Genomic DNA, 15,059 nt, shown 5'->3' with positions numbered 1-15,059 from the left:
TAGTCCTTAAACTTGGATTCCATTAAGGTGAGATTACGCTGTACTCCAAGATTGTTATGAAAAAATTATAAAATCGAAAAGAACAAAAAATTATAAAAGAAATTTTCAAATAAGATTTAAATGAATTTTTTGTCAAAATAAAATTTAGATAAGAAACTGAGAAAATGTAATAAGTTTTGAGCGTAATGTAGGAAGAAAAAAACCCCAAAGTAAAAAAGAAGTTTGTATGTTAATTTATGTGAAAAAGGTATTCAAAATTCTAGTAAAGGCATAAAGGGGTAATGTTTGGGCTTCCAGAATTTTAATACGAGCTTAAAAGTGTTTGAACTGGGCTTCCTAATAATTTATAAAATAAATAGAAATGAACCGAACCAAGTATAAACGACTTAACTAATGAACCGATTTTTAAATCATTGCTTATCCGTGACTTTATCTTGCTATTGCTAAAAACTCGCCCGAACTATCCGATCTGCCCAAACCCATTGCCCGCTCTGCCCTACCATGTATCGAAGTGCACCTTTTCTTTTGCCGTCCCTCTCTATGTCTCTCTCTCTAGAAATAGAGCAAGTTTTTGCTTCCTTTTAAATTTTAACTTCTCTTTTTTATTTTCTTATGTAGATCGAAAGGCGGCTTAAGAAATCGAACGCAGAAGGTTGAATTAGATTGGGTAACGGAAGAATCACGGTCGAAGGGATTTAGGTTTTTGGATTTGTGATTGGGGAAATTAGGGTTTGGTTAAGGGAAGATTTCTGACAGAGGTAGGGGTTGGTGATCTAGGGCTTGAGTTGGTGAAATAAGGGGAGCTGGAATTCAAGAGGGGAAAAAGAAAGATAGCCATTAGGAGGGCGGATTGATGGTACTCGAAGGGAAAAATGCAAGGCTATGCATGGGCGGGGAGGAGATGAGGAGAGGAAAAAGGCACGGCTGATGTGGACAGTCCCTACACGTGCAACGGAGGTTCTGAGTGGTGATGGTGTTGGTTCGCTCTCTTTTTCTTCTTCCTCTACCGTTAATTCATTTTCAAAGGTATAACTTTCTAAATCAATTTCACTTAATTTGATTTGATTGGATATTTTTCTTTATTTTCTAGGTTTTCCTTTTTGTTCGCTTGTTGGTTTGTTTTATCAGGTGATTTGGTGAGAGGTGCTTTATCATATCGATTTTGGTAAATGAAGAGGTTCGATTTTGCTTGAGAATTTTGAGATGGTGTCTTGATTGATGAGGGGAAGTGTTGAAATAGTCGCAAATTTCGTCAATTTTGTTGGCTTGGTTTAAACTTTGTGGATGATTTGTTGAGCTCGTTTGGAGTAAAATCTAGTCAGTTGTCTGAATTGTTTTGGACATTTTTCGAAATTTTAACTGACTCATATGAAGGCATTTATGTTTTTATGTTTTGGGTTGACTGTTTTACTGAGGTATATGTGCAAGACATTTTTGTTAGGCTTGGTTTTGCGGATCATATAGTGTTGCAGCTGTGAAGAACGATTGTACCACATAATAAGTTGGGTAAGATGGGGAAGGGCGTCTCTCTTCAGATGGATTAGTGTCCTAAAATAACAATAACTTCTTTTTCATTTTCTCCTCTAGAAGCTATTCTACAGCTGAAATATCCTACTAACTTATCTGAAACTTTTAATTGTGGACATGTAGCTATAATCATTCAGCCTGCCATGGGGTGGGTTTTCTTCGTCCAAGCTAATTTTAGTTCCAGGTAGAAAGTGTTTTGGACACAATAGAAATATTTGGATTTTAGACAGATTGATGTAAATGAACCTGAATATTAGGAATTTGCTAATGAACCTGAATATTAGGAATTTGCTAACTTTAGGTAGGAATGATGATTAAGGAGTAATCACCAGCATTATGATTTATAATTGTATTGGAAAATTATTCCAATTTTGGAAGAGCTTGAAAAATAAGGATACATTTTTTGGGGAGTTATTGCTCCAATAGTTGACCTGGGATGTGGTAAATGCAATATTTGCTTCTGGTCTTTCTGTATATGGCAAGTCTTGCGAGTTTCTGTAATGCATCCTGTTCTATTATGTGTAAAAAGATAGTTGTCCTAGATAACGCAAGTGTATTGGTCTTCCCATTTGGAATCGGGTTTTGACATAGTTGTATATGAGTGAGAAGGAACATGATTTTTGTTATGCTCGATGTTTTCTCTGATAAAACATGTCAAAAATTAGTCCAGAGAAATGTATTGGACATCTTCAACGGAGTCATATTTATATGATAATGATGTCTGTTGAAGCAGTACCTAAGACATATCCAAGGCTTTAAAGAGGAGTGCGTGATATAAACAACCTATTATCAGTATGCGAATTGTTAAGTTTTTGTTCAGTATAGATGTATAATGGTTTCCCTGATATTAGTATAGCAGGTTTTGAATGCATATGAACCTTGTTCTTGCTAGTGGTGAAGTCTTGTGGAATTTGCTCATATAGAATTATAGTTGATTTACTAATTAGGCTTGAATTGCCGTTATATGCATCTTTTTTCTGCAATTACGCATTTAGACGATGTTCTTATCTAATAAAGATGGTTTCTTGGAATCATCATCATATCTAATTGTTTAAGCAATTACTAGTTGCTGGATGAGGTTGTTGATTTGTGTTGGTTTTGTCTGTATCGAATTGCCATTTGTACTGCTGTTAGGTTGCTCAGTCTATGTAGCTAAGTTGATAGTTTTTAGAAGTAACTGATTAATGCAAGTTTGAGGTGTTGATCAAGCTTCTTCTTCTTCCTCTTCTTCTCCCTTTTTATTTCTTTTAACCAAATTGTTTATATATATATTCTCACTGGTGAAGTTTACATGCCTGGTTTCCCCCTTATAGGATGGACGCAATATCAGAATTGGTGACTGTGCTCTCTTCAAACCAGCTCTAGATTCTCCACCTTTCATTGGAATAATTCGGTGCCTGACTGCAAGCAAAGAAAATAAGTTAAAGTTGGGCGTGAATTGGCTTTATCGACCCGCTGAAGTAAAGCTTGGCGAAGGCATCCTGCTGGAAGCTGCGCCAAACGAAATCTTTTATTCCTTTCATAAGGATGAGATTCCTGCTGCATCATTACTCCATCCGTGTAAAGTTGCATTTCTTCCTAAAGACGTTGAACTTCCATCTGGGATTTGCTCACTTGTTTGCCGGCGAGTTTATGACATTACAAACAAGTGTTTATGGTGGCTAACTGATCGAGATTACATTAATGTGAGTTCTAGATTCTCTTTAAGGTGTATAATCTATTCCAAATTTGAACTTTCACAATTGATATTGCTGACTTTTACAGGAACATCAAGAGGAAGTAGATAATCTATTATATAAGACACGTTTAGAAATGCAAGCTACAGTCCAGCCAGATGGATGTTCTCCAAAGCCAGTGAATGGTCCAACATCTACATCACAGTTAAAACCTAGTTTAGAGAGTGTACAAAACAGTGCTTCATTTCCTTCTCAGGGTAAGGGAAAGAAAAGGGAGCGTGGTGATCAAGGTTCCGAGCCTGTCAAGCGGGAATGCACTAGTAAAATAGATGATGGGGATTCTGGTCATGGTAGACGAGAAATTAATTTAAAAATTGAGATTGCAAAGATCGCTGAAAAGGGGGGCCTAGAAGATTATGAAGGAGTTGAGAAATTGATTCATCTCATGGTGCCTGAGAGAAATGAAAAGAAAATAGACTTGGTGAGCCGGTCAATGCTTGCTAGTGTAATATCAGCTACAGACAAGTTTGACTGTCTTAGTCATTTTGTTCAGCTCAGAGGGTTGCGTGTTTTTGATGAATGGCTCCAGGAAGTCCACAAAGGGAAGATTGGTGATGGTAGTGGCTCCAAGGATGATAGATCAGTTGATGATTTTCTATTAACCTTACTCCGAGCACTTGATAAGTTACCTGTAAATCTCACAGCTCTACAGATGTGTAACATTGGCAAGTCTGTGAATCATTTGCGCACTCATAAGAACATAGATATACAGAAGAAAGCAAGGAGTTTAGTTGATACATGGAAAAAAAGAGTTGAGGCTGAGATGGATGCCAAGTGTGGCTCAAACCAAGCTGTTCCCTGGCCTGCAAGGTCTCGAGTTTCGGAGGTTTCTCACAGTGGAAACAAGCATTCTGGATCATCTGAGGTTGCCATGAAGAATTCAGTCACACAGGTTTCTGCCTCTAAAACTGGTTCTGTTAAGCTTGCTCAAGGAGAGAGTGCTACCAAGTCTACTTCTGCATCACTGGGATCTATGAAGGCCGCAATATCACCTGCTTCTGCCATTGCAAATTTAAAAGATGTGCAAGCACGAAATGCTGCTGTTGTTGGCACCTCTGATCCTCAAACAATAGCAAAGGATGAGAAAAGCAGCAGTTCGAGTCAGTCCCACAACAATAGTCAGTCTTGTTCTAGTGACCATGCAAAGGCTGGTGGACTTTCTATAAAGGAGGATGCAAGAAGTTCTGCAGCTGGTTCTGGATCAGTCTCTAAGATCTCGGGTAATTCTTCCCGACACCGGAAATCCAATAATGGTTTCCCAGGGTCATCTGGAGTTCAAAGGGAAACTGGATCAGGCAAAAATTCTTCCTTTAACAGAAATCTTGCATCAGAAAAAATATCACAGTCTGGTTTAGCATGTGAAAGGGCTGTGGATGCTCCTATGGCTGTGTCTAATAGTCATAAGTTCATTGTTAAGATCCCAAATCGAGGTAGAAGTCCAGTACAAAGTGCCAGTGGAGGATCTCTTGAAGATCACTCTGTCATGAATAGCAGGGCTTCTTCTCCTGTGCTTTCAGAGACACAGGAACAATTCGATCGTAACTTGAAGGAGAAGAATGATAGTTACCGGACAAATGTTATTACTGATGTGAATACTGAATCGTGGCAGAGCAATGACTTAAAAGACATGCTGACGGGGTTTGATGAGGGAGATGGTTCACCTGCAGCTGTTCCTGATGAAGAAAACTGTAGGACTGGAGAAGGGGCTAGGAAAACAAATGAAGTTACTAAAACTGCTTCATCTTCTGGAAATGAACATAAATCAGGGAAAATGCAGGAGCCTTCTTTCAGCTCCATAAATGCTCTAATTGATAGTTGTGTCAAGTTCTCTGAATCAAATGTGTGCATGCCTGTTGGAGATGATGCTGGAATGAATCTTCTTGCTAGTGTGGCTACTGGAGTGGATGTGGCTTCACTGATAGAATCTCCACAAAGAAAGGCCCCTTTTGTTGAGCTCTCTGACACAGGCAATGATACAAAACTAAAACCTTCTTCTGGGGATGAGGTTGTTCGAGATCAAAATCAGTCTGTTGAAGGTGCCAATGATGAGCATTTGAAGCAGGCAGTTGGTGGTAATTCATGGGCCAGGAATGCAGACAGCAAGATTGGTTCCTCTCTAGAAAAATCTAGAGAACTGAATGAACATTTAAGGTCTTTAAGTATTCTGTACACTGGAGACCCATGTCCTGAAAATGATAAATTAAAGGAAAATGTAACGACCACTTTAATCAATTTGCCCTCTGCAAGCACTGCGGAGAAAACTACTGATATTGGAGATTGCAAAGAGCATCTGGAGAAAAAGGCAGGTGGAGTGGATGGTGATAGCAGTTTGGGTACTAAACAAAAAGGGTGCTCTTCTGTGGCTAATGAAGATAAGGTCGTAGGTCTGTTTGTAAAAGTTGAGAAAGAAGTTGTTCCAGGATCTTCATCTGTACCTTCTGTTGAAGTTGATGCTGACAACAAGAAAAATGTCCTTGAAGGTTCGGAAAGAAGTTCACAGACTCATCAGAAGTCACCAGTAGTTGGACATTCCATCAATGGTACAGTGACAGAAACTTTGCCTCCTGGTTTTGGTAAAGATATGGTTCTGGAAAATGTTGATGAAGTGAAGGCTGAGAAGGATGTTGAGAGTGATGCTCCTAGTAATGCAGGTGAATGGGAAAGTAATGCTTCTCTTATTGTTCTCTTAATTAATTATGAAATACACATCAAATTAAGTCCTTTTTCTTTTTCAATTTAGTTTACATCATCAATTGGTAATTAATTGTATTTGTTGTTGGTTCAGCTGTCAATGCTCAGAAAGGTGAGCATGTGGAGGAGAATTTAGAAGATCGTAAGGGAAATGAACCACGTGCTGGACCATCTCCATGTGTATCACCTACTGTAATGGAAACAGAGCAACCTATGTGGCCAAGGGGGTCTAATTTGACCGGCGAAGAGGCAGATGAAGTGGAAGGGACATCAGCCACTAGAGATGCTCCTGTTACAGGTGGTACAGATATAGAGACAAAAGTTGAATTTGACTTGAATGAAGGCTTTAATGCAGATGAGGGGAAATTTGGGGATCCAAATAACTTGACAGCATCAGGATGTTCAGCTCCTGTCCAATTTAGCTCATTGCCTTTCCCTGTTTCTTCTGTGGCTAGCAGTGTCCCTTCTACAATTACTGTTGCTGCTGCTGCTAAAGGGCCTTTTGTTCCCCCAGATGACCTTTTGCGGACCAAAGGGGCACTTGGTTGGAAGGGATCAGCAGCCACAAGTGCATTTCGGCCAGCTGAGCCCAGAAAGATTTTGGATATCCCTCTGGGTACAAGCAACACTTCTATTGCTGATGTTAGTACTAGGAAACAAAGTCGTCCTCCTTTGGATATTGATTTGAATGTACCTGATGAGAGAGTGCTTCAGGATCTAGCTTCCCGAAGTTTTGCTAAGGGCACAGACTCTGCACTGGACCTTACAAGTACTTGTGATTTAACTTGTGGAATGGTGGGTTCTCCATCCATTCGGTCATCCGGGGGACTTGATCTTGATTTGAATAGAGTTGATGAGCCAGCTGATTTTGGTAATCAGTCTACTGGGTTTAGTCGGAGACTGGATGTCCCTATGCAGCCTATAAAATCATTGTCTGGGATTCTTAATAGTGAAGTAACTGTCCGTAGGGACTTTGATTTGAACAATGGACCTGCTGTTGATGAGATAAGCATTGATCCATCACTATTTAGCCATAACGCTAGAAGCAGCAATGCCCCATCTCAACCATCAGTTTCCAGCTTGCGGATGAATGGTACGGAGATGGGAAATTTCTCATCATGGTTTCCTACCGAGAATACATACTCATCTATCACAATCCAATCGATCTTGCCCGACAGAGAGCAGCCTTTTCCAATTGTTGCAACTGGTGGGCCACAAAGGGTTTTGGGCCCACCTGTTGGTGCCACCCCTTTTAATCCTGATGTATATAGGGAACCCATGTTGTCATCTGCTCCAGCAGTGTCATTCCCATCAACTCCTTTCCAATACCCTCTTTTCCCTTTTGGAACAACATTCCCTCTTCCTTCAACTAGCTTTTCTGCTGGTTCATCTACTTATGTTGATTCATCTTCTGGTGGGAGGTTTTGTTTTCCTCCAGTTCATTCGCAATTATTACGACCTGTTGGTTCTGTTCCATCCCATTACCCAAGGCCCTATGTTGTTAGCCTTCCTGATGGTAGTCATAGTAGTGGTGCTGAGAATGGTAGGCATTGGGGAAGGCAAGGTCTAGACTTAAATGCTGGGCCTGGAGGCCCAGACATTGAAGGAAGAGATGAGATGGTACCTCTTGCCTCAAGGCAACTGTCTGTTGCCAGTTCACATCCCCAGGCAGAGGAGCAAGCAAGAATCCATCAGGTTCCTGGTGGTATTTTGAAAAGGAAGGAACCCGAGGGAGGATGGAATGGATACAAGCAATCTTCATGGCAGTAGTAATCAAGAATCCTTAAATGTCACATTCTGATGACTCAAGGCATGTGTCATTTGCATTCTTTTCAGTTTCCTTTAACAATACCTGTGTTTTCTTTTTCTTGCATGCTACCAACTTGATAGTGGCAAAGGGGAGCCAAACTATATTATTAGAATTATGGATTTTTTGTGACAATTTATATTTATTTTATTTCAGGTATTCAGGGATGGGAATTAGCTAAAACCCCAGAGGTCATCTACCCTGTGTGCTCTTAGAGGATGGGTGGTAAGTGAGCCATTTGATGTTCATAGTCTCCGACCCCCACATCTTACTCTTATCAATTGTATCCTAAAAAATCTCTTCAGCATTTTCAAGCCATTGTGCCTTGAATTAGTTTTTGGAGCAGATCACCTTCCCCTTTGTAGATATTGTTAACTGTTGGAGAACTTATGTTCTATGTTGCCTAGACATTAGAAATTGGTGCCCATACTGGTTTTTAGTGCAAATCTTTCTTGCCTTTTTTTCTTTTTCAGTTCTATTTTGTTTCACCTAATTTTGATACTGAAGCTTTTTTCCTCACCTGATATGGTTTCTGGGGTTGATGTTGAATTCTAATCCTATTTAATTTATGAACTGTAATTGTAGTTCATCTGCAACAGTTGTGATTCCTGCCAACTTTGATATCAATGTTTTTATAAGGTGTTGGCACAGAGATAGCGTTGAAGTTTGATGTTGCACTTTCACCTCTACTGGCCCATGTGATAACCAGTGACAGGCTACAATGTCATTCATCTTTTGCTTGTGCTTCGCCGTGATTTTACTGTTGACCGAAATTGCTAGGTAGGTCAAACGGTCTTAAGAAGAAAAGCCTTGTATGTATTCTGGAACATTTGGTCTGCTATTGGAATGTTGTCTTGGACCGTTTTATGGGTGGGTATTTTCTACTAATGATATATAACTACAGCAGTTCTAGGTGATTATAACGTTTACAGGACCCATTGACACTGGTTAAGTATGACTAATTTATTTTGAAGAGAAACTACTTTCAATCTCAAAAGTCAATCCCATTGATTTTCTGCCTCTAGTATTGGGTTGATGTCAAGTTAATGAGTAAATCTCTACGGTAAGGTATTGTTTAGGGAATAAACAGAAAATGGGGTAATGACTTTGGTACTGTGGACTATTGGGCTTGAATGTAGTTGTTCAAAATGTGTAAATTGCAAAGTCTGGGTATGCTTCTTCTGCGTGATGTAGTTTTGTTTATAGATGTGGAATTTGGGTTTGCATGGTGTAATTTTCATTGGGAGTTGAAAAGCCCAAGCCATCACTATTGCTTATGGTTTAATGGGTTATTGTACTGGAAAATACTGAAAAGTGGTACAATATAAGCAACAAAATTAGCTACGTAGACGATTTACTAAGAGACTTTTTAAGCGAGGAGTTGCTGTTTTAATCTCTTTTCATCGAAATAATTATGCAAATTAACTGTGTTAGGTTTAACATTGATATTTGATATTTATGGACTGATTTCACCGGAAACTGGTGATAAAACCGGTTTAATTGGTACCTTAAAAATGAAGGAATATTGAATTGGTGTATAAGTATGTTACGGTAATTATGTACTTGGGATGTTACTTTATAAAATTTAACTGCTGGGGTAAATATTTAATTTTATTATAATTTATAAAGTCACTGTTAATATTTCTGTTAGCTTTAATTTATAATTTGACATATAAAGTTGATTTGTTTTTCTACTTTGATTTTTTTTTCTAAATTTGTACTTGAAGTACACGTTTTTTAATTTTTAAAGTATGCATCTGCTATATTTTTAATTATTTTTAATAAAATAAAAAATAATAATAATTTAATTATAAAAGGTTGTCCCCAATAAGGGCGGCACCCATTTTCACTTGTCACTTTTAATTTTTTATTTTATATTTTTAAAGGTATAATAATATATTTAGTTCTCCAATTTTATCAAAATATATATATATTTTAGCATTCAATTTATTTTTTACCTTTTTAGCGAGTAAGCTTGTATTTTTTGTCAAATCATCCTACAATTATTTGAATCTTGAATCTTTCAAAATAGCATAAAATTTTATTATTTCAAAATGTTTAATTTAGTGAGATTTAAGTGGGTATTAATATAAATCAATTATATTAAAATATATGCCAAATATTTATAAATTAAAATGAAAATTTTGAAAACATTTTATTTCATATTTAAAACTTAATAAAATATTAACCAATTAAATATAACATGAAACAATATTTGCAAGTTTAATTTTTATGTAAGAGAGTAATTCATATTAAATTTATTTAAATAGAAAATTGGTGGTATACTTCAAAATTGGTTTCCATTTGATTTGGTGATTTTAATGTGAAATATGCACTAAATTTGATGATTTATTATTAATGGTAATAAAATTATATTTAAAATTTAATTTGAAAATGGATTTACTTTAAATATGATCAAAAGAAGATTTTGAAATTCAAAGAATTATTTAGAATTAAAAGTTTCTATACTCCTATAACTTCTTTTATAAATTATACACTAGTTTGCATATTTGTGTGCGAGCCAATTGTATGCATCAATTATAATACATTTAATTATTTTTATGTATCTATTTATTTTTATAATTTTCTTTAATAATTTAATTACGAAATTAAATTATGTTGACTACAAATATTTTAGAACTGGTTTAGAACTAATTGTCACTAAAATTATTCCAAAACTCTATTTTATTATATATGTGTATGTATGTTATCATATATATATATATATATATAACAAACAAAATAAAATAGAATAAGATTTTTTTCGTTTCTTGCCCGATGAACTATTATTAATAATAGCAAGAAAATTAAATTTAAAACTTAATTTAAAAAAAAAGATCCACTTTAATAAAACTAAAAGGAAGTACTTTGGAATTCAAACAATTATCCCAAAACTGGAAGTTTTCATGTATGTTCTTATAATTCTTTTATATATATATATATATGATTACTTCATTAATTGTCAACTTTGTAACTTGCATTTTAAAATACTATAAATAAGAGATTTTCACATCCGGTGATAAGATTTTTGCTACTTTGACTTTCTATTTCTCAAAATTCTCTCTATGATTGTCTCAATTTTTTTTTTGTTTAGTCATATTATTAATCACAGTTCCTTTTCTTCACCTTACCAATCATCTACCATTATACTTAATGTTATAAAATCTATTCCAATCTTCCTCTATGTCTTTTTTTTGCTACATTTATTGCTTGCAATGCTTCCTCTGTCAATTAAAGAACCTTCTACAACCGTGACACTCAAGTCCAATGGTGACTTGATTTTCTAAGTCCTCACTCCATAATGACATTGGCCGCCTATCGAGTTTTTCATGGGAACTTGGTTTTTTTTACCTCGTTGCAACTATTCATTCTGTTTAGGAATTCATCTACTACCGCATTAAAGTTTATACATTGATGTTTGGGTGTGCCATGTTCATACCGCAATCTCTTCTTTGTTTCCTTTTAGGTGGGTTCTCCACCTTTGTCTTGTAGGAGAGCTTTGTTTATTGCTTCCTTGGTTTTGTTGTAATTGTGGAATGAAATTATGAAGGAGAAAAGAAATGTTATGAATATGATTATGATTAAAAAATGTGAATGATTACATGGTTTACCTTTATGTAATTCAACCATACAGCGAAGGAGAGTGTTGAGTTATTCTTTTAAGACAAAAAGGCCATTTGATAAAACGGTGGTCAAAGAGATGACGCGTGGGAAAAAAAAAGCCCATCGAAACTGACCCACCAGTAATCCATGCCTGTTGGACAGAAAGACGGGAATTTTATTTCCATTTCCAAATACTACTACTAATTGTGCCGGTTTCAACTACTCTACGCTCTCAGTATCTATCAGACAGAGTCAAAGCCAAATCTAAAACCCGAAATCCTCTGTTAAATTTATTCTATACGATTTGTCTTCTGCCTCCATTTTCGGTGATTTTTACGTACAGGGTTAACACTGCCATTTACATTTTCTTTTTTCTTTACATATATATATATATATACACATGGAAGTATTTAGTCAATTTGACAGGACAAGAGACAAGTGGGGGATAATGCTCCCTCTCCTGCTTTAAAAGATTTGCTAAGATCTTACTCTACGATATTGGATTTGGATGGATCTTCACAATCTTCGCCTTTACATCTCCTTTTTAAACACTCTTTCTCTTTCTTCTTCATTTAAAAATCCAAATCCAAACCCTTGTTTCCTTGTTTCTAAAACAACACATTTACACACACACACAGAGAGCCTCCTCTTCTTCTTTTTAACTCATCACTCTCATACTGGATTATGGAGGTTGCTGGTGAGGTTTTAGCATCTGAGTCTCAATTGCATGTTCTTGCCGTGGATGATAGTCACGTCGATCGTAAGGTTATTGAAAAGTTGCTAAAGATATCCTCTTGTAAAGGTACAGCTTAGTTTCCATTTCCCCACCTTGTTTTGGATCAATACTTGTGGGGTTTTGTTGATTTTGAAGATTGGGTCTGGTCTGATTCTTTGTTTTCGTGCAGTCACAACTGTGGAGAGTGGGGCAAGAGCCTTGCAGTTTCTTGGTTTGGATGAAGAAAAAGGGTCTCTGGGTTTCAATGTGAGTAGTTCTATCTGTTTGGGTTGCTACGAAAATAATAGAAAATTAAATAATAAAAATCAAACAAACTATTGAATAAAATATTAGATGAAATTTAGGATTGATTGTGTGTGGTGTTAAAATGGCTGCTATTACAGGGTTTGAAGGTGAATCTTATAATGACGGATTACTCCATGCCCGGAATGACTGGATATGAACTCCTCAAGAGAATCAAGGTCTTTTTTTCTAAGTTTATTTGATCATTCTAATCCTAAAATTTATTTGAAGATGGAGATGAAACTATTGTGAATTCCATTACTGATTATGTTTCATTTGATGTTGGAACAGCGATCATCAACCTTTAGAGAAATTCCTGTGGTGATCATGTCCTCCGAGAACATCCTCACCCGTATTGATAGGTATATCTCCAAGTCTTAATTGAACGCCAGTATGTTCTGATGATTTTCTCGGGAAATCAAATCTGTTTGGATCTGGGAATATATACCATATCCTGGCTATGACATTCATTTAGAGGAAATCTGGGGAAATTGATATTATGATATGCAAGTATTTTCTTTTTTTAGCCTAATAATCCCTTTGGCTTGAAGCTACTGGACGATAATTGAGATGAAGGAATATTGCATATGATAAGATTTATCAAAACATATCAGTCATTATAAGATTAACCCAAATCTCATGAGTACTGTAATAAGACAAAAATGATAAGATTCTGTATTTTGTTTGAATTTTTTTGTGGGAAACAGACCACCCAAAATCTTGATAATAATGAAAGATTCACTTGTCTTTTCTCTTAAATAATATTCTGATTTTTATTCTCCGGATCTCTTGGTTTCTTTCATATTATATATATATATATATATATATATATTCTGTTTCACTGGAAATTATTGACGTTTCAGGCATTTTCTTTTATAAAATCAGAGATTCTGCATGACATATTTCAACATGTACATCAAAGAACAAAATATGGTGGAGACCCTCACTTAAAAGAGACTGTTGGCATACTTTGAACCCTTGGTTGTTCTGAATCACTTTAGATAATGCATCTGCACTTTGCTTGATCATGCACAACTAGGCTAAAAACATTATTTTCATCTACAGCTGTTTGGAGGAAGGGGCGGAGGAGTTTCTAGTTAAGCCCGTGAAACTGTCGGATGTGAAACGGGTGATGAATGATTGCATAAGGAGAGGAGAAACAGAGGGAAACAAAAGGAGAAGAGTTGACAAAAGAAAGTTTGAAGACGATAACCATGCTTCATCATCGTCGTCATCATCATCATCATCAATACCATCATCTCCGTCATCACCATTACCATCCTCACCATCGACTGCAGCAACCTCATCACCTCTGCATTCATTGAAGAGGGCAAAATTGCGCGACCATAACTAGTTCCCCTCATCCGTTTTTTCGATGGTAAATTTTTTTTTGTCAATATCCTCGCAATTTCCCTCATATGGATAACTTGTGTAAATGGCACTTATCAAGGCCTCTTTAGAAGCTGATAACAATTAATTAGGGCCTGAAACAGAGAAATGGAGATACAGTTGGCGTTATTTTTTGTTCCGTTTAGGTAAAAAAAAAAAATTCATTAGAATCACAAAAATGATGGGCTTTTGTTTCTTATCTGTGTGCATAGTTATGAATTTGGTGGATTCTGATTTCGTTGCACCTTCCATAACTTCTGGGCACATGCTTGCCATATGTTATTCCAATTTTTACTCATATATTTTAATGTATACTTGTATAGAAATATTGATCCTTAGAATAATCACTCAAGATTGTATTACCTAACTTGCGAGAATGAGACATAAGTTATATTTTAATTTGATTTAATAATTACTAAAATGAACTTGAGTTATTGATAAAATCAAGTTTCAAGTTTAATCAGGCTGGCTCATCTTTCAAGTTAAAAGTCTTTTATAATTTATAAAATTTTAAATTAATAATAATAAAATTACATTTTAATTCTTCTAAAATAATAAAATTTTGATTTAACTTTTAAAAATAATAAAGATATAGTAAAATTATAATATTTATTATTGTAAAATATATAATTTAATTTTAACTCTCTCAAAATTTTTTGGAGTGACTCGTGAATTTTATCAAATCTTTTATTTTTAATATATATTTTAATTGTTTTATGTTATTTTTCTTTAGTATATATTTTTAACCTTAATTTTAATTATTCGGTTAAACTTAAACTGTTCAAACTTGAATATGAAAATTAATAAATATATTTAATTAAGTTTGAGTGATTTGATTATATCTTGAGTCAACTTTAAACTTAAAATTAAATACTGGCTGGAGCTTAAATCAAGTATGGAACTCTGAATTTCGATCGAGCTTGGCTCAACTACATCTTTATTCTTAATTTCGTTAAAGAAATGGTGATACGTCATCTTCCTCCAATATTATTCACGTGATCATAAATCCATGTCCTTAAAATAAAATGGAAAGCCACTTGTATTTGTTTTTTCTTTTACATTACAAATTAAAAGAAATATTTTGGCAATCTGGTTAGGGTTTAGCTAAATTCTAAAAGAAAAGGGGAAAAATCTTGGTAATTACCAAAGCTATTGTGTTGATGAGAAACTATTTACTTCCAATAGACTTCGATTTAAATACAGTCACAAATATTGGGGTTTTTTTTCAAATATGATGTTGAGGATTATCTAGGAAAATAGCACCGACGAAGCTGCACAATCAGCCATT

At 35.5% G+C, this 15,059-nt stretch overlaps 2 protein-coding genes across 7 annotated transcripts; both read left to right on the top strand.

Moving 5' to 3' along the window:
* Nucleotides 1–373: 373 nt before the first annotated feature.
* Nucleotides 374–8,758, top strand: LOC108456593 (uncharacterized). 6 transcript variants are annotated; one of them, XR_008270868.1, is made up of 7 exons: nt 374–503; nt 619–1,026; nt 2,841–3,212; nt 3,292–5,926; nt 6,049–7,764; nt 7,918–7,986; nt 8,347–8,758. XR_008270868.1 is itself a non-coding variant. In XM_053019041.1 (6 exons), exons 2-5 carry the CDS (start codon nt 883–885, stop codon nt 7,722–7,724), a joined length of 4,815 nt encoding a protein of 1,604 aa, XP_052875001.1. In that variant the 5' UTR covers nt 383–503; nt 619–882; the 3' UTR covers nt 7,725–7,764; nt 7,918–8,758. The 6 variants fall into 6 exon arrangements, 2 of the variants coding, with proteins under 2 accessions (XP_052875001.1, XP_052875000.1); XM_053019041.1 differs by having other exon boundaries at nt 383–503; nt 3,292–5,914; nt 7,918–8,758; XM_053019040.1 differs by having other exon boundaries at nt 400–503; nt 7,918–8,758.
* A 2,853-nt stretch (nt 8,759–11,611) lies between these two features.
* On the top strand, nt 11,612–14,097 carry LOC108456594 (two-component response regulator ARR6-like). Its single transcript, XM_017755145.2, has 5 exons — nt 11,612–12,166; nt 12,270–12,346; nt 12,484–12,561; nt 12,674–12,744; nt 13,448–14,097. The coding sequence occupies exons 1-5, from the start codon at nt 12,049–12,051 to the stop codon at nt 13,734–13,736; spliced, it is 633 nt and encodes a 210-aa protein (XP_017610634.1). The 5' UTR covers nt 11,612–12,048; the 3' UTR covers nt 13,737–14,097.
* The last annotated feature ends 962 nt before the right edge of the window (nt 14,098–15,059 follow it).

This window comes from Gossypium arboreum, chromosome 9, assembly GCF_025698485.1.
Source record: "Gossypium arboreum isolate Shixiya-1 chromosome 9, ASM2569848v2, whole genome shotgun sequence".
In the NCBI taxonomy this organism is placed as follows: Eukaryota; Viridiplantae; Streptophyta; class Magnoliopsida; order Malvales; family Malvaceae; genus Gossypium; species Gossypium arboreum.
Note: the sequence above shows the minus strand (reverse complement) of the source record. Positions and strands in the feature narration are given on the sequence as shown.